We start from the raw sequence: 20,428 nt of genomic DNA on the forward strand, positions 1-20,428 counted from the left end.
TTGAGCAGACTTGGGAAAAAAACCCCCTAAAGACTGTTACCTTTAAAAAGCCTGTTTAGCCAAAGCAGCAATTTTATCATGTCAATAAATGAAACCAGCTTGTAAATCAAACCAAAAGACTATTTAACGACTTTCATTATGTTCTTTCAAACTGACCATAAAAAGCTATCTTTCAGTAATGATATGCCTTAGTCCAACAATAGACTCATCTATGCAATTTTAAGATCACAGTTGATACTTCATAGGAAAGATATCCATGGAAAGATAATGTTTCAATTTTCTTCTAGATTAAAGGTACAGGCTTTTAAAATTTTAAGTCTCTGCATCAAACAATACATTTCAATAACATACCAACTTCTTTTATTGTCAAAAAATAGTACTAAGAATAGTTTCTCATCTGATTTGGTCTGCATTTGTTCTCCAATTTTCAGTACATCCAGAGGTGGCACTGGTATGGTAACACCGTTGTGATGGCCAGCAACACGAGGCATCTTAGGGTCAATAATCTACAAAAGAAAAGAAAGGACAGTTCCTAATTTTTAAAACTACATCATTTATTTTAAGGAGGTATTACAAATAAAGTTAATAGGAAAAGAATCATAAACTAAACAGCTACTGCATATGAACTGGCTTTGTGTCACACACACAACTTCTTGAGATAAGCTGAATAGGTACAGTGGAGACAACAGCAGTAGATTTAACTGAAAAAACTATCTCTAGAGCATTTTTCAGCTATATCAGTTCTTCTTAAAAGTCACATCTGAATTTCACTTAGTACAACTTTGCAGACTGACAAGCAAGTTTCAGAAAGAGAAAGCTGAACCAGGATTTCTAAAAGCCTAAGTGACCTCAAATTTTGTTTTTGAATTTCAGAATACCTTAAAGAAACAACCAATGTTAAGGTATAAATATTTGTTTCTGCAAAATACAAGCCCCACACTCAAAATCTGGAGCAAAAAGCCCTCTAACAAGCAAAAAAACCCAAACAAAAAAAAAAGAAATCCGAAGTCACTTTCAAGTATCTTGCATATCCAATTTAGTGACATATCCAATTTAATTTCAGCAAAACATGCAGTTACAGTCACAAATTCTTTCTGAATGAAAGTTGGGGGAAGGAGGGAGATGCTGCTAACATTAAACTAATCAGGCTGATGGAGAAAACACTCCTTTGTAGGCAGATCACAGCATTATCAAGTGCTCAGCTTTCACCAAAGAAGGGTTATGTTACTCCATGCCTCTTCCACCCACCTCCTACCCTACAAACTCCTGTTGTTTTTCTAGCATCCACACTGGCACCAATCTTAATCCAGAGTAAACTGATTATAGGAACTAAATCAACAGAAAGCTAACACTGTGGGGAGTTTGTAGAAATCAGAACAACTCTCTTCGCTTGACTGAAGTTTAATTCCTCAGTCAACTCATCACACATTCAGAGAAACATCACTGCTGACAAAGGAGTGGGCAGGAAAGGAGCCATTTGGTCACAACCAGATTAAATCTAACACTAATGTGCTAATACCATTCAAGACACAATCAAATCATCAAATTTTCAGCATCTGACCTAAGAGTGTTCAAATCACCCACTGAGGGCACTTAAACTCAAGTGCTCCGAATCTCACCTCCACCGGTCTTAACTTGATTCTGTATGATTACATTTCCTGATGTCCCCAGCACACATATACTAAAAGTCAAGATTGTCCACTCTATTATATAAATCAACCCATAGTGTATGAACTGTTTAACCCCAAATGCACTTTATCAACAACATTTTCTCTGCAAGCTTTGAAGTAAGTAGAACTGTGTGTGCTTCTCCTAAAATAACACAGGCACAACAGCTTTAAGTTTCCAGTACATCATTCACAACTGGATACAATCATTCAATTTATTCCAACTCTACCAAGTTTTTTGTTTCTTTAATGAACTGCAGGATCAGAATATTTTTATACTAATTTTGCAGCAGAAAATATCTTATAGTTCCAACACTAACAAGATGTCTGTCAAAGACTAATTCAGTTCATCTTTTAAATAATAATATATATTGCAGAAACAAAGTACTGAGACAGGTATGCTGGTTTTGGCTGGGATAGAGTTAATTTTCTTCATAGTAGCTGGTATGGGGCTGTGTTTTGGATTTGTGCTGGAAACAGTGTTGATAACACAGGGATGTTTTAGTTACTGCTGAGCAGTGCTTACCCAGAGCCAAGGGCTTTTCTGCTTCTCCCCCACCCCACCAGCAGGAGGCTGGGGGGGCACAAGGAGTTGGGGGGGGGGGACACAGCCGGGACAGCTGACCCCAACCGACCCAAGGGGTATCCCAGACCATAGGACGTCATGCTCAGCATGTAAAGCTGGGGGAAGAAGAAGGAAGGGGGGACGTTGGGAGTGATGGCGTTTGTCTTCCCAAGTCACTGTTACTTAGTGTGATGGAGCCCTGCTGTCCTGGAGATGGCTGAACACCTGCCTGCCCATGGGCAGTGGGGGATGAATTCCTTGTTTTGCTTTGCTTGTGCGCATGGCTTTTTGCTTTAACTATTAAACTGCCTTTATCTCAACCCATGAGTTTTCTCACTTTTAGTCTTCTGATTCTCTTCCCCATCCTGCTGTGGGTGGGAGTGAGCAAGTGGCTGTATGGTGCTTAGTTGCCAGTTGGGGTTAAACCACAACAACAGGTATTGCACATCTCAAAAGATGGGAAGGTTGGTAGAGATTATTGACACAACATCTGATAATGCAATAATTTTGCAAACTGGATGCATGGTATAGAGGGCAGAATAATTCACCTTTATTCAACCTGAATGGGAATTTACCAACGACCTTATGTTCACGCACCAGTATTTTCAGACCAGGAACAGTATCACTAGAGTACCGATGGGAACCTGTGTACTTACCAGAGCTGGGTAAGAGGGATATCCACTGCATTTGGCCCATACTACTTTTAGAGGCTCAAGAACAGATGTTGCAGCATCAGTTGAAATCCACATACTGCTATGCCCAACTTCTAAGAACAAATAATAATTAAATATAAAATTAAAATGTTAAAGAATGAAATCTTCTGAAGTTCTTTGTTTCCCCATGAATAGCTCCTGATCATTAGAATCCCAATACCAATACTACCTTTCACACACATACCAATAAGAAGCAGGTAATGTTCATTAACAGGTCTTTAAATGATACTAGTACTTCAAGCCTACAGATAAAGAACAAGTTTTTAGATACTTCTAGAAACAGCGTATCTTAGAACACCTTAATTATCATAAATCCAAGTGTTTGCCAAATTCTAATAAGCCTTTCCCTTTGAAAAAGCTCAAAAGAAAAACTAAAATTATGGTACTCCAAATAACCAGTTTCTTTTGAAACTAGTGTTGCAACTTGCAGAGTGCTGGATATCCATAGTAGGATCAGCAGCTGAAAACTTACAATGCTTGTCTGGTATACCTTTCTGTTCTTATGCATAAGTTCTAAATAAATATAAATTAAAATGCAGATTGTTCATTTTTTATCAGACCTCTTGGTCTCTCTGCCCAGCCCTTTCCTGCAACAGAGTTCAGAAAGACCAACAGGATTCAAGGAAGCAGCTACAATAGTGTTTTTTTTCCTTCTCAAGAGGCAGCATAACAGAAAACCGAGTTTATGTTACTGCTCCCTTCTACCAGAATCCTGTTTTCTTCCATTGCTCACCACTGGATTGAAGCATGAGACAGGTTTAAGTCTCTCAGTCACCCAGAACCGCAACTGCCCCCTAGACACATAGGGATATGGTCAAGACACTGGGCAGAAGACTATCGCCTCAAGATGGAACTGGAGGTGGAACAAGTAGGAAGAAGGTAATGAAAGTTCACAAGCTGTAAAGATGAGGCAGCACTTCTTGTATGGGGAGACGTGGTACCAAAATACAGTTCAGAGGTTGCAGTCACACTTTTTTTAGCAGTAAGGCAATACTTGATAGAAGTAGCTCTCTATTTGCCAAAACATGATTTACTCCTCAATTCTTCCCAATCTGCTCCCATTTAAAATGGGCAATGCTTATTTATTATGAAATGTGGCATGCAGATATACCTTCTATCTCAAGATCACAAAACAGTACTTGAAAAGTAGTGGTTTCAGAACCTTGTAAGAGTAGAAATAGCAAGGAAAAACTGTTTAAGGTGATCACACACACACACAAAAAAAAAAAGTCCATCATTCTCCACAATACATTCTAGGTCAATTTTCAGCCAAAGGCCAATTCATTCAATTGTCGATTATTTTTAATTTGTAATGGTATCAGCATTTCAAGAAAATACTTTGTTGGGAAGTGTGACCTTAGAGATGCACAACTATGTAACATCAGTTATCAAAACGCAATAGTTCATAATAACTTGCCACCACAGCATAATGAAGAAGTTAGATGTTTTTGAAGCTAAAAGTTGTTACAGGTTCTATTGTAGGTGTGGGCATCATAGGAGAAAGAGAAACAAATGCAATTTTTCCAGTGTCTTTAAGACCTTGACCAAGTCTCCTAAAGAAAACAGGTATCTTTGTCATCAATCTCTGCAGGCTTTACAGAGGAGATATTTAATTAGTGGATTCCATTACAGAAACCCATGAAATTAATTTGTCTTATTTACACTACTTCTTACTGAACTACATGACCTTGGAAAACCAGTTACTAAATCTATTTACTACTTTGTTTATTTGTTCCTTTCTGTATATTTTGAGAGGGCATTCTTGGACATTAACTTTCTCATTAAAAGCCACAGTAATATTCTTCAGATTTATAAACATATAATACACACAAATATAATACATACAGCATTCTTGTACTTCTAAGAGTATAGCTGAATACATGAAACACTGGATATTATGGAAAGACATGTTAAATCCAGATGAACCATCTTGGTAATATCTCAGAATAAAACAAACCAGAGCAATAGCTAACACAACAGAAAAAGCAACTTCGACAATTTCTTTTATTTCTCTGCTCTATTAATAACAGTATGTTAAGTATTCAGGTGCCAGTTAGAAAGTGTCATGAAGGTTTAGATTAATGTATCCCTCATACACAGACTATTTTGAAAAACATATATAGAACTGTATCTGGTACATAAAACCAGTACAAGTCCTCTTCTTCAGGGCAGCTGACAAGACAGAAAAGAAACCTACATTATTCTCAGCTGCAGAGTTGATATGACACAAAGAAAATGGTATTTTAATGCTGAGCGGAAGGTCATTCACAGTCTGACAGGATGCATGCAGCCAGATCCCCTCAGAGACTTCTCAGGTGTATACACAGTAGAAAAGAGTCCCAGAATTTTTCCTAATCAGAATTTATTCCACGTGGTGATAGGGGGTTACTATACTAGCACATATAGGTTACTGTTTTTTCTTTCCAACATAAACACCACTTTATTTCCTCAAGCTACGAGAGACAATGAATTTAAGTTAGCAGTCAGGACAACATACTGCTAAAGATTTTAAACAACAGTATTCCCACTAGCTGAAAACCAACAGTACCGAAACACCACAAACCAGACTTAAGATCCTACACAGTTTAGGGTAAAGATAAGGATGTCTCATTACACTTTTCCTCCCCCTACAGACTTCTTACAATATTTTTAAATCAACCAGTGTTTTTTTCAGTATCAGCCTCATAATAGAGTCAATATGTTTAATTTTTTATGGGAAGTTGAGCAAAACACCCATTACATGCCATTGTCACAAGTCTCAAAACTTTAAGGCACTTCTGTCTTCAAAAACAGACCTAAGAACTTCAAACACAGTATCTGCATAGCTTTCAGCGAGGAATGCAAGCTCTTCAAAGGACAATTTTATTTTAAACCAGAAACTTCAGCCACAAACAGGGAAGTCTACTGAAAGATGATCAGATTAATAGTGCACAGATTAATAGTGCACAGTGTTACCTTTTTGTTGTTGTTGTTGTCTACATAGAGGAAACTTTGATTTTAACACCTAAATCTGCAGACAAATCCACTGACATTAAGCATATTTAAGCTCCGAAACTACTGCCACCCAAGAGGTGGCTGTGGTATCTGCTCATTCGTTAGCACAGATGATAAATCAATACTTTCCTTTTACTGTGTAACTCTTGGCTAGACAAAGTGTTCTCTCTGCTGTCAATGTTACCTGTTGAAATTTAGACCACGCAGAGGGAAAAGCTATTTGAGTCAAATGCAGCAAAATGTTCCCCTACAACCTGCGCCCTGCCCACTCTGGCTCACCAGTCTGATGGGACTGAAGGGAAAGACAGCATCTAGACACTGCTGGAAAAAATACCATCACTAAGATTTACTGAGGGGGGGGAAAAAAAAAAAAAATCTGACAAGAGGGTGGATCAACTGGCTGGACAAAGATGGGGACAAAGAATTTAAAACTGGGACAAAAAGCACGAGAGAACCTGGGAGCAGGAGAGCTAGAGAAGATTCTTGGATCAAGGAACAAGGAATAGCCAGGCAAAAAGACTGGGGCAAGGTTCAGGAGGGACAGGCAAAGAAAACATTGCCACTTTGGCACAGCAACTTCCTGACCCTATAAAGGAATCCAAGACCTACAAACGTCAGCACATCCCTGTATACAGCAGCTATTAATGAAAACCACTCATAGCACATGCCTATTCATCTTCCAGTGCTCTTGCACGCCAAGGACAACAAGGTACTACATACAAATAATTCTATTTGAAAACCGAGAAAACCCTATTAAGCCTACAAGTTCAAGCCTCAAAAGTTAGATAGAATTCTGTCTTTGAAACTTTAATCCATCTTCTGTATTAATATCTCAATATAATCTTCATATTTTGATATAGAACATATTTTTCCATAATAGTCTTAACTTGTCCAGTACGCTGGGTGGACCTGGTTCTAAAGCATACCTTACTCACAAGTCAAAAAAGCTGAATGTGGCAGCAGTATTACAGAAAACAGCATGCCCCAACTTGCACACTTGGTTTTGTGATTTCAACAGCACTCTTTTAACATTGTTTGTGTTTGGACTAACGTATTTCAGTGTGCATGCATTACAACGATTACATCCATTAAATCAGTGCAAAACTGCATCCCATCCTAATTGCAGTGTTACAACATACCATACCACAGGTTCTGAGACAGCATCTTGTAAATAGAAACAAGATATTCCTTTGACCTAAAGGCAGCATAACTGTAAGCACTGTGTTTGTTTCTAAAGCATATAGACTCTGTCAAACAGAACTGTTTGAGACACTTTGCCAAGAATGAACGACCCTGTAAGTTAATTCGTAAAATCTGGGTTTTAACTAATAAAAGTTAATCATGGTAAAATTCCAGTTATGCACAGAACATAAGCAGGAGTCTTCACTTCCCTCCTACTTATTTCCTCCTCTTGATCTGCTGAGGTAACAGGGTGCAGAAGGCAGCCAAAAGAGCTCAAACTAGACAGAACATATAGTAATACAAAAAATAATGCTGTTAAATGTAATTTGCTCCGTCTTTTAGGTAGCTGTATAATCTATCAGAGAACAGAGACAGAACTGAAAGAGAACAAGGAGAGTTCTGAAAAAACAGGTACAGGAATTCTAAGTGGAAAGTGTTAAATAGAAGACTACCCATGGCAGAGTAAGAAAAGCAAATGGGAAAGGTTAAGTCCTGTATGAGAGGTTACCATACAGATAATAAAGATACTAAACCTTAGAGTAATGAAGCAGTAGCTGAAAACAGATTAGCTGCAAGAAAGAAACAAAACTGATCATATGGGGAGGAAAGAACAGACCAAGGCAAACAGAGTCAGATAAAAGCACTAGAAAGACATGAAAGTGTCCTGGACAAGGAACACCCAGGATGAGGGGGAGAGGAGTTCTAAGGTCAGAAACTAAAGACGGGCCTGCTAGACACTGCAAGGCTGATGCCTAACTTGAGCATGGGAGCACTGCATTACACAAACACAGTTCTACTTAGGGAAGAGATGACCTACTTGAACCTTGTAATGCAATTAAAACATAGAAACAGGTGGAAAACATATCAACAGAACATAGTTATTTCCCTAAAATTTGGTAACGTACTATCCTCTACATTCCTAGAAATATCTACTTCTTTCCAATTTCAAATTTTTCCTGCATCAAAGCAGACCATGTCTTATCCATCTGTCAACATGTTTATGCAGACCAGTATATGAGAAATAAACCCTAAACGAAAAAGCCCAACAAAGAAAAATATCGACAGAATCACAAATACTACTTCAGGTGAAGTTTTGCTTGTATTACTAGAGTAGCTTGATCACTTTAAATACTACTTATTAATCAAAAAACCAAAATCGGCTACTATTCTTTTCTCTTCAAAGTCTTTAGAGTCAAAAGCAGAAACAAGTCGTTTCTGCAATGTTATCAACACCATTTTCAGAATGCTTAATCTATTTCAGCAGAAAAAATAAGAATGCTAGAATCTGTCAAATAAATGGAAAAAATTATAGTTATACAATATTATTAAGAATACAATTATTTATAGTTACCAGCTGCAATTCTTGCTGCTTTGGCATAGTTTCCATTTTCAATGCATGATATCAATTCACTTCGGTCTTCAAGTGTGTGTCTTCGTATAAGTGCAGGTTTACCTTTACCACACTTTGGTAGGCTGAAACTAAAAAGTATTAATATTAAAACTGTTACTTGATAATGAACATTGTTCAGTATAAATCAAGACTTTGAAAAAGAATTTAAAATTCATCAGTACACAGTAAAATCAGAGCAGCAATCTCTAACAATTTTATGTAACAAACACAAACAACAACATAAAAACCAAAACCCCAGATTATTTTCATGCACAGAATTGCCTGGTTATCGCAAAAGACAAACAGTATGCAACTGCACCTCAACTGCTGTACAGGTTAGACATGCACAAATGAGAGAAGCTGCTTTGTCTCCAGTGTTACAGTGGATACTGGCCAAATGAAAACATATTCCATCTGCTCCAACAGTTCCACTACATAGGAAAGACAATTATTTTATCTTTCATTTTTTGCTACAAATTCAAGTCTTTCAATTGCAGAATGTCTATACACAAAAAATCAGAATTTTGTTCTCTGCACACTTTAGTTTTCTTTAAAGAGATCATAGAACCTGAACAGCAATTATTCTAGATCAAATCCTCAATACAACATATTCACAAGAGATGCAATATTAAACTCTTTGTTTCTGAAAGCTTGTTTGACATGAATGCATGAACACCATTCCCTTAAACAGTGTAATACCAATCTTAAACACATGAATAAAGCCTTTTTTTCTCTAACAGATTTAACCTATACTCCTGTACTCCCCATCCTCAGAGCCCAGGACTGGAGACAGCTACCTTTTATTCTGAGATTAGTGTGCTTTTGGAAGATGTGCACCACTGGTGATGGAGAAATATTTACCAATGGTGGCAGAGGTGACCATTCCGACAGTCCTGTCTTTAACAACACGCTTCACAAAGAGAAGGTCAATAGTTGGTATACGGGTACTATCATCACTGCAGTAACTAGCCAGTAATCCAGATCACAGACTGATAATCTACAGTTCCACAGCTACTGAATTTACCTTCCCCGTGTACAAGACTCTGCTTTGGAAATTGCTTTTCTCCTTCCCTTGCCAAAGCAAACACACACATTTTTAGTGTTCAGGATTAGGAAGACAATTAAAAAAAGTTACTATATGCACAAACACATCTATGTATCTATACAGAGCAAGAGAAGCATAGTAAAGTATTAAGTGTAACTGCCCAGATCTGCAACAACCTGAATTCAACAAAAGAATACTAGCAATCCTGAAAGATGTCTCAGATTTGACACACAACTGAGAAAATTGAAATGTACTCTTTTTTTCTAAAATTGACGCAATCCACTGATGTGGGTCACAAGCAGTATAGAAAAACTGATATATTCAGCCTCAAATTTGTATTTCAAATTTACAGGTTTACCTTGAGCTACACAAAAGACTGTTACTAGATGAAATACTAGATTCTGATGCACAGCGGCGACGAGGTTCAACTTTTCTTCCCGGAGTATCATCTAATGCTCTTTCTTTACTTCCATCTCCAAAACCATTTGACAGACCTACAGCATAACACAAAAACAAACTGCATCAAACTGGAAACGACACCATTTTCATTAACAACTTTTTGTATTCACACACTGTATCATTATTGTTCTGTAATTCAAGTATTTTGAAGTGACGAAAAAGAAAGAACATGAACATTAACAAAATTTCATTTCAAAACACAGTATTATAAATAGGAGGTTCCTGTAACCCAGATTTTAAAGACAGGATGGAAATTTAGGTAACATAAAAACAGGTGAAGATTATAATATGGGAAATGCCAAATGGAGTATCAAATCAGTCTTTGTATGTAATGTTTCCAACTATTAAGACAGTCAGGCTGCAGAAGCTGGGTAGAAAAAAACAAGAAAAAAACCAAATAGCGTTACAAACCCGGCAGATTTACCAAGTCAACACAAGACTCATTTGAATACAACGTTACAACCATAAGTCAAGAAATACTGAAAAACCTTTTCAAACACTGGAAGTAGAGTGTGATAAGGATTCCCTCCTGATGCTATCTAGTTCTTCCTGAAAGTCTTTCCATTTTAGTAAATCCAGACTGAAATTATCATGTCTGTTTTCTGTGATGAACAATCAATAATATGCACATTACTATTTTTGACTATCCTTCCCCTGGCACAAGTTTATATATGTCCAAGGATATTATATTTTAATTTCATAATTGTAACGAAAAACATAAAAAAGGCTTTTATATTACAAGCTACTGACTTGATGGGCTGCCACCAATCCTGCTCTGGGTTTGCTAATTCACAAACAGTGTAGTTCTTATTAAGCCACTTCTATATTTGATTAATAGACAAATGAAGAGGTTTAAGATAGCGTTCTGAAGATTTTCCCAAGGATGGGGTAGGGGTGGAAGTCAGGACTAAAAAAAAAGGAAGAATCCAACACAGACTCGAGAGTATCAACACAAATGAACTGACTAAAGACAACAGTACTAGCCTGCGAACAGCTACTGCAAGCTGTAGCCTGCAAAGAGAACAAAATTTTAACACTAATTCAATTCTGAGCACATTTATTTCCTTACAATAAATTAAAGCTTTTACTTAAGTCGTATGACCAGCATGCTTCTCATGGTGCAAAAAAGAACTACCCATCCCAGCCATCCTATTGTGAGAGTCTTAAAGGTCATCATGATCTTTGCTCATTCAGACATAGTCAAATAAGTTTATGTAACTTCACGTGTCCCTCCATAGAGCATTACAGTGTAAGACAATTATGGCAGAACTCCCTTTATTAAGTTCTAATTCTTTCAGTCTGTTTGCTATGAAGACCTCTGCAAAGGCGGCTGACAACTAAGGAACTTGAGCTTAGAAGTTGCTTTGTACGATCCAATCATGTTTCAAGGCATTTCCATACAGTGATTTAAGGGATTTCTCCCTCCACGCCCAGGAGACCTTCCGTTTGCTTATCAACACAATTTCAGATTTTTAAGAGAAAAAGGAGAATTTTTTCAATGGTCTGAAAGATTTATAGATAAACATTCTCTTTCACAGTCATTTAGTTGACACTGTAGAACATTCATTTAATAGGGTCTGTTTTGTAACTCCTGTATTTGCCTTTGGTTTTCTATACAAGAAAAAAAATTATGAAGGTAGCATTGTCTTCAGTGTTCAAGCACCAAACTCCATGCTATTGATTAATCTTGCTCTCATTCTCAGCAAGTCAGTACAAATAGCTGGAGATTAAGAAGGTCAGCTATAGACTATGCTGAAAGACCTGTCAAAACAGAGTATGCTTTATGAGAAAGCTTAAATTCCCCTACAAACTACCACAGTACACTTCACATAGCATCTGAAATGAAAAGCTGAAAAAACATTCTGCAAAGGTAAGAAGCATATCTCTTACATCTCTGCAAATAACTATTTTTTATTCTTAGATATCCCATCAGACCTATTTTTCAGGTGAGGTGTAGAAACTGTTTAGTTTTCATCCTGCCACAAGCCAGAGAGACATTAGTCAAGTTATCATTCAGGCATCTAGCTAATATAAATCAGCTATCAGCACAAACAAGTCAGATCACAGATTAAATTTTAAATTTAAAGACAGATCAAGTAATTATGGCTACCAGAACCAGCACACAGTTCAGGTTCCCAATGGACTGAGAAAGTGGAAGGAAATATCTGTTTATTCTTGTAAGAGTATGTATAAAACGTTTAACCATATGTATGCCAAATATGTCGTGGCTACATATCTTTATGTACACTGGTTCTGTATCTATGTGTATATCCAGGACAAAAAAAATTAGGGAGTAGCTTCACAATTTGATTGCTTCGATCAGTTTATGATTGTGCTGCTACTGAAACAGACACTTTGGTGCTCTCAAGTCCCTTGCAATGGTTTCTTCTCATCATCACCATGTCAGTACCAAGAAATACATGGTCATAGTAATGAACTAGTTTTCATTGATGCACTGCGCAAAGCAACCACCTGATTGCCTGACTGCTGAACAAACGATGCAACAGAAACATGCAACTATAGCAATGGAGGCAGCTCTCTGCAGTGGTAGTCCAGCCTTATATTAGTTTAAACATAACCTATGTTAAGAGTTTAATGACTCATTTAATTCACTAACAGAGATGTTTAAGATTACAGTAAGCAAAGTTTTTTCTATCTGTAGTATGGTTACCAACACTGGAAAAACTCCCAACTTTTCTGATAAATAAGCAATATTAAAGTGCAAAAGAATTTAGAGCTTCTCAGACACATTGCCCTTTTGCTTGTGGAAGTATGAAGAACAAAGAATATGCAGACTATTAGCAGGAGTAATTTCCTTGAATATCAATCCCTGAATGACATCAGCTTACACAATCCATGAGACTCAAGTTTATACAGTCCACTTCTCAGAAATTATAAGGAATAGGCATTATTTTAAGAAAGGAAGACCTCAATGCTTATTTTAAACAAAACACACTCCTATGTAGTCACAGATGCAGTAGTTCCCAAGTGACCTTGCAACTTGCCAGAAAAATCCAGGCAACAGAAGTGCTTTATGGTTATCACTGATGTGCAAAAACTAAACAGATATACTACATTTATATGCTATAACTGGGAACTTTTTTTTTTTAGATCATTACAAAACTCTTTCTCCCATGAATCAAGAAACACTCCATCTTCTGTAGCTACTAGAGTAAGTGAGATTAAAGAAGATCTCATTCGCTTTAAGGAATTTGCGTTTTATTGGCTTAAAAGATACTACTAAGAAGGTCAAATAAAGAAAATCCATGGGAGATGTAACTCATCCTGCATTTGCGGATTAGTAGCCTGGGTAAACCTGCAACAAACCTCTATATGAGCCATGTATATTTTCCAAAAGCTCATAGTTTTGTTAGGTCAAATGAGCTTTTTCTGCATTCATGGAGAGAAACTTTATTGTCAAGTACTGAACTTCATACACATAGCCCCTCACCAACAGCCTTGATTGAGAACAACCTCTCTCTCTCAAAAAAGCAAACCAAACCAAACCAAAACCCGCAAACAACAAACTAAAACCACTAAAATTTGTGGATTTTTCCCTCTTTTCTTACATTTCTTCAAAAAACAGTCTGCTCTCAGAGGCAGAACTCAACTTCTTTTATCTCAAAAAAAAAAAAAAAGGAATTCATGGCATATAACACACATAACCATTTTAAAAATAAAGAAACACTAACAAACAACTGTAAACTAAGACAAAAAAAAAAAAGCAAGCCAAAGATGATCAGCTTGATACTTTTTCACAGGCCTCTCACTGCCCTGAAAATTGTATTCATCAGGGGAAGTTTCAACTTTTTCTCAACAGTAGCAGCTTGTTCATAAACTGTAATTAAAACTTTCACTGACTGCCTACATCAAGCAAGTTAGAATCTTGTTAACCATACAAAGTGGAAGCAGGAAAAGGTAACTCCCAAAAGACAGCATAAGTTCGGAAAAAACGACACAGGAACAAAACTCAGGATAGTCCAAGGAGCTGCATGCTCCATGAATGTACAAAAATGCTGCCACGGAAAACAGAATTTTGCATTTCGGACTGCAATCGCATCTTGCAGTTCTGCTGAAACAAAAACAGAGAAGCAGAACTTGTACAGCATATCCAAATGTATGATGAAGTGCTGTATTAAAACCACATCTGAAGAGCTGAGAAATAATGAAAACCATTAAATAATTTCAACCACTAAAAAAGTGAGAGCATTCAAAAAACAATGCACACAGCACACCAGCACTTATGTAACACTATTTAGGTTCATTTTACCAAGCAAGGACTAATCAAGTCCTGACTTGTGCACTTACCCAGCACCAGTGACATGAGTCTTCACTAAAATATATATATTAAAGAAAAATGTGTATTTTATCAAAACTACATAAATGCACAAAAATAGGCAAAACATTTTTTTGTAAGCTTTACTTCTCCACGGAGGATGAGACTGGTTTTTGGGGAAGGGAAGAGAATGGAGATGGAACATTTTTAATTAATCTGCTCTCACAGAGTATGTTCTGGGAATAAGAACATTGGGACTGCTAAAAATCTGCGACCAGTTTGTGTCACATACACTACAACATGTACAACTTATAACTTACGGAAATGGGGCAATATATTGAATGAAGAGCATAGTTTCATATATGTCAAAGACTTCCTCCAACAGTGTTCATTTTTTTGTTTTGTTTTAAGGATGGCTGGTGTCTCCAACATGATCCAAAATAATTACTTCAAATGTAATTGTCTTTCTGCGTTCCAAAATGATCATTTAATTGAGTTCCATTCCATGTTGAGGATAACAGAAAATAATTAGGATCCAAAGAGATAAATACCCAGCATGATATTAGTTAATATGAGAACCTGGAAGACAGTGAAAAAGCCATTAAGTCTCTCTGAAAGGAAACAGAGCTTTCAAATAAATAAGCCATCCTTACAGCAGCGTCCAGAGACAGAATGATACAAGTGTTCCACGTATTCTAACACTAATACTCAGCTAAGTTTCAAAAGAGGTCAAACTAGATTAAAAGTTTCACTTTGATTCAGTCCTCTCTCTTGAAAAAGAAAATATATGCAAATCATTGAAAGCATAGAATACAACCTCCACGTGCATGATATGCATCAAGAACATGGTTTTGAAATGTATCTAAAAAGCCCTCCATTAAGAGTAAGAAGGGGGATGACCCTGATTTAAGAGAATTTATATATACAAGTATGCACAGACAGGATAAAGGAATACTTTAAGGTAATAAATAATCAGAAGTTATTGTATTCTTAAATATGCAAACCTTGAAAATGGGTGTATTGCAGCAACAGGAAGGCATCCACAAAGTTTTTAAAAAGTGAACCTTAGAGTAACCCTATAATTGTCTACTTCCAACAGTAAATTCTGGAGTGCAGTAAGACTATTAAGACACAATCCTTCTTTTCAGAATACACAGGTGAGTATCTGAGCACATCAAAGTTTACAGTTCTTAAAACAGTCTTCAGTATGCAGACAAAATGGGACCCAGTTACTCACAAGGATGATAAAGTTTGGTGTGAAGAATCCCCATGGAAATAAAGCTTTTAAAACTTGCTTAAAATTTGGTCAAGGCCAAAGACAGCAAAGAAAGCTCAGTGTGAGCCCATGATGTGGCACCCACACACTAAAGAGCAGCAGCTTTCAAGATCCTAAACAGAAAAATTTCATCTTTGTCAGTTTAAGTAACACGTAATGAATAGTTTGGTGGCTCACCGAATAGTCAAAGTCTGATATGTTTCAAAAGAATGCTTAAGAATTCACCCTGTAACTACTGATTTTCTTTGAAATCCGGGAATAAGAAGTGTCTCTGGCTAATCAGATGAGAGTCTGCTAAAACAGCTGAATCTGAATTGCACAAGAGAAAGGAAAACTAACCAACATTGAGTAACTACAGCTTCCACAAGATAACGGTTGTCTGTTGCTCTGTGCACTACAACAATAGGATCACTGTACTGTAGGATGCTTGTTCAAGATATTTTAAAATATACAAGTGGGAGGCAACACTAGTGGAAGTTTGAAAATGTTCCTGAAAAATCTGAAAGGAAAAAAAAGAACATACAAGCAGAAACATTTCTCAGAAAGACATTTTACAACTTCTTCTAGAGAGTATCAGCCGTTCCAGTGGTATAGAAAAGACTGATGACAGTAGTAGTATAGTACAAAATGCCATTAAAAAGTGCAAGCACAAAACTTGAAGAATTTAAAACTAACTTTACAAATTGAATTCTTTAGTCAGCTCTAGTTTATATGATTTACAACATGTAAAACACATAGATGATTGTAAAGTACAAGATTTAAGTGCCTGAATCACACATAGATCAATGGTATGCCATTCAGGATACAAGAAACATAATGACTATGAAAAGTCAGTGATATTTAGGACTGTTTACTTCTGATTATCTTGGCAAAGACTACTTATGAGGATTTAAGATCAGATTCTTTTTTACAAACATTTTTTTCTGAATTATGCAGTAATGCAAAAGGTAAAGATCCTGTAGAAAAAATACTTTCTTACACATCTTCCATTTGAAGTCCTCTATTTTTCTCACCTGATATAAATTAGAAGAAAACTTAAGAGTTATTAAAAACTTAAAATCAATAAAGATTCTTTTCATTCTCAACTTTTATCATGAAAAAGCATGATAATTATCTATCAATACATGGCATCAAAAACCTAGTGCCTAGCAGTCTTTCAGACCAGCCTAGCAGGACCTACAAAGGCAGGCTATTTCATTTCCTAAATGGAACTAACTACTTTTTTCTTAAATTATTATCTAAATCATTTTACACATTTTTTCTTCTTCTTTGAAAGTAAATGTCTCCCTGTAATTGTGAGAACACAATTGCTGTGCATGGTATCCAAAGAAAAGGAAACAGACAGACAGGTGAACTTTAGAGCTCTCTTATATAAGCATGTCCAGCAATCCTACTGTATTAAAAAGGAAACAAATCAGTTGCTATTTATTTGCCTTTTACAGCTATTTAGAAACATCAGTTCTTAATCTGTGCCTCACTCTAGGACAGGGAACAGAAAGTGAAACTGAAGTTGCCATCTGAAAGAAAGATGAAGGCAGAAATGTTTACCAGAGATCTGCCACTCCTGAGATGACATACAGGACAACACAGTAAACCACATGTCCTCGAATTAGCCAGTTACTTAATGAAGTTACACAGCTGTATTTTTGGACCTAATTTTCCAGGCTTTTTGTACCTTGAGAGGTATTTCACACAGGGAGATGAAAACTTCAAGTGATTCAGTATAAAAGATCCAGTGCTTACTATAGGCATGGAACAGCCTCCTTCTAAGATAGCTTACACAGTACTTGAGGAAGTGTGTGATCTGAATCCTTTTAGAGACCGTAACATTACACAAAAAATTCTATTCTAGCCAAGCAAAAATTAACAGTGCTGCAATCCTAAGATTGTCTTCCTGGCTTCAATGAAAGGAGTACCAAAGACAAAACAAGATGTTTCACTGCTCATACAGTCAACCTGACAGTGCTTGAAGCGTCGTCAAGTGAAGATAATCAAGGGCTATTAAACACCAACCCAGCCTTGCTATGTTTAGGCAGCACTGAACACAGAGTTAAAATAAGGCTGACTTGCATATACACATCTTTGTATCTAATCAGATGAATCTATAGTATGTTTCCTGCCCCACCCCACCCCCCCCCGACTGAAAATACTTTATCCTCAACAAAAAAATATTTTTATACAACTCAGGAATACTTAGCCACTCCTATCAGCCAAAGGTTAGTCCTCAACATCTGCTTTTGTCTCCATTTACTTTCTAATAACGTCATTGGAAAAAAAGGTCTGAGTGACAGCTGTATTATTACAGTTTTGGAGGAAAGGGAAAAGAGAAAAGTAAAGGAAGAGAAAAAAAGGAAGGAGGAGAGAAAGGAAAATGGGGGGGAGCATTACCATGTTGGGATAGCATGGCCTGACAAAGTCCAAGTGACAACAGGACCAATGAACGCTGTTTTGGTACCAATAAAATAAAAGCAACTTTGTTTCAAGTATTTTACCTATTCCTGAGTAATACATGTTTCTTTGTATGGGATACCTTCTTAATGCGTACACTCCTCTACACACACTGAAGAAACTATGTCTGGGTACTACAATGGGAAACACAGAAGAGAGCTATCAATTAAAAATGCCCCAAAATATTGGACTGCATGTATGATACAGTAAAAGAGTACACACTACCATAATTACTCTGGTCTGAAGGACCTCCCTCTATACACCTAACTACATAATCTATTCTCATCTAGGGGGAAAAAAGGGGAAAGGAAAAAGAAGAAAAACAAATGCACACACAAACCCTTTCAGAGCGACATTTATCTTGCAGTCAGTCATACTGTGGGAACTGTCTCCTTCTCTCTCCACTCGTAGCAGAATAAGCCCCAAATCACCTGTAGTTTTGACTGCCAGGTTCAGTGCCCCAGGTTAGTGCTGGAGTCATTGAATTAATTTTTATGATCGCCAATCTCTTAAATCAGACCTGTAGGCAAGTATGTGGGGGTTGGACTAGATGGCCTTTAAAGGTCCCTTCCAACCAAAACTATTCTATGATGTTCCAAACAGGACAAATATAATGGTGATTTGATGAACTCTGGTACTTTACGTACCTGATACAAGGGACTTTATGATATCAAAGCCTGTGAATTTTAAGGTAGGTCATCTATACTCAGCCCCAACACCATGGCAAGTGTGTTCTTAATTTGCAAGCATAGTGTGGATGTCCAAATTCACTATTTTTTTTTTAATACCTTCAATAAATCCCACAGTTCTCTGTTTAACATCTGCACCACACAGAAAAATTAGTGTTAAATGCCACAGATGAAGTGCATAGGGGACTATGACATTTTAGTTTTTAGAAAGCCAAACCTGGGCCAAGAAATGAGCTAAGCATTCAAAAAAAATTTAATGCCAGAATACAGTACAAGGCTCCACAATTTCTACAGCATAAAGAAAAACAGAAGGGCATCTAGAAATATTTTTTTTATTATTACAGAAGATTCAGTTATATTGATCTTAGAAAACACAGCAACAGTAAGTTGGGTGCTAATAATTAATATCTTAAAAATAACCTGAAATATAGTACTTTCAAAAAAATTAACAGGTTTAAGACCCAAGAAAAGTTTCTAAAATATTAATGCATATTGTAACTTACGCATGCACACACTTCACAAGCCTTGAAAAAGGACAAACCCCCCATTTATCTAGTTGTTCATCAAGCCCCAGTCTTCTTGACTACGTTGCTCAAAATTCCCTCTATTCTAATAATATAGATCAAGAAATAAGCAAAGGATTTTTAATGGTGAGGAAGTTAATACTATGGTTCTTTAGATGAAATAAAACCAAAAGGAACATTTATATGTCATTGCAACTGCTGACTGGTATAAAATAGTTCCCTTCCCCCTTTTTCTGCCTTAGGCACGTATTTTATTCCACATGTATTACAAAAATTCTCCCCTTTTTATAAATTTTTTTCCAGAAATTAAACTGGCAACAATTTTAGTAGGGATGCCAGAATTCCTGTCTAAAGCTTGAGCGGGCCAAATACAGATGAAGAAATGCAGCATTAAGTTTTTTTCAAACTTCTCTCCTTAATTTGCTTGATTTTCTTAGCAAATGGTCAAAGTTTCTCAGTGGCCTATCATCCCATTAAAAAAAACCAACCACTGAACAAACAAACTTGTTAAAACCAAGAAAAAACGCACTAGCATCCCCCCCCCCCCCCCCCATTTTGGTAGTGTTCCAGTCAAACTTCACTTTCTCAGCCTCTGTGGTACTTCTGGGCTGATGTGCAGCCTGGTTTTATCCTGACAACTCAGCAGTCGAGGTCCTGTAGTCCCTGTGTCTCTACACTGACAAATTTAACAAGCCAGGGGATAATTCCTTTTAGGCCTTCACAATCTCCAACGCTTTGTTTGTTCGCATATACACCTTAAAATGTTTTATGATTTGAAGTCTCCTGAAGGCAGGCAGCTGAAGTTTTTGGACATCGCTAAGGACTTAAATAACTAAATTTCACATCAGATTCCACACAAAACAATCACTATGCATCTAAAGGAAAAAGAAAACAAAAAGAATAGCTTTAATTCAAAGTATAAGGACTCTGGATCCGTCAGTAGATTTAGTTAAATTACTGCATTTTACTCATGAATATATGTATATACTATCATTCCTGTCTATGTTAACCAGGCGCGTAATTATGCCAATTTGTTTTTTTCACTGAGCAACCTCTAGTTTAGTTTGTTATTTACCTACAGGACATAAGTTATGTTCTTAGACATGTAATGTTTTACTTTCATTCCTTCCATTTAGAGAATGGTAATTGAATACAGCACATACGAAGCTTGACTTTTAATCAAATTGGCCTTTGCTCCAG

At 36.7% G+C, this 20,428-nt stretch overlaps 1 protein-coding gene across 11 annotated transcripts in view; it reads right to left on the reverse strand.

Moving 5' to 3' along the window:
* The window catches only part of BRD1 (bromodomain containing 1), a 78,043-nt gene that overhangs the window by 4,293 nt on the left and 53,322 nt on the right, over window positions 1-20,428 (reverse strand). For 10 of the 11 annotated variants that reach the window (XM_075024924.1, XM_075024923.1, XM_075024925.1 and 7 more), the window contains 4 exons: window positions 9,915-10,050; window positions 8,473-8,600; window positions 2,889-2,998; window positions 352-506 (listed from right to left, as the gene is read on the reverse strand). In XM_075024924.1, coding sequence (XP_074881025.1) covers window positions 352-506; window positions 2,889-2,998; window positions 8,473-8,600; window positions 9,915-10,050 — 529 coding nt within the window. Of the gene's footprint in view, window positions 1-351; window positions 507-2,888; window positions 2,999-8,472; window positions 8,601-9,914; window positions 10,051-14,631; window positions 14,871-20,428 lie in introns of those variants that run through there. The other variant, XM_075024933.1, reaches the window with a different exon arrangement.

Source organism: Buteo buteo, chromosome 4 (genome assembly GCF_964188355.1).
Source record: "Buteo buteo chromosome 4, bButBut1.hap1.1, whole genome shotgun sequence".
Lineage (NCBI taxonomy): Eukaryota > Metazoa > Chordata > Aves > Accipitriformes > Accipitridae > Buteo > Buteo buteo.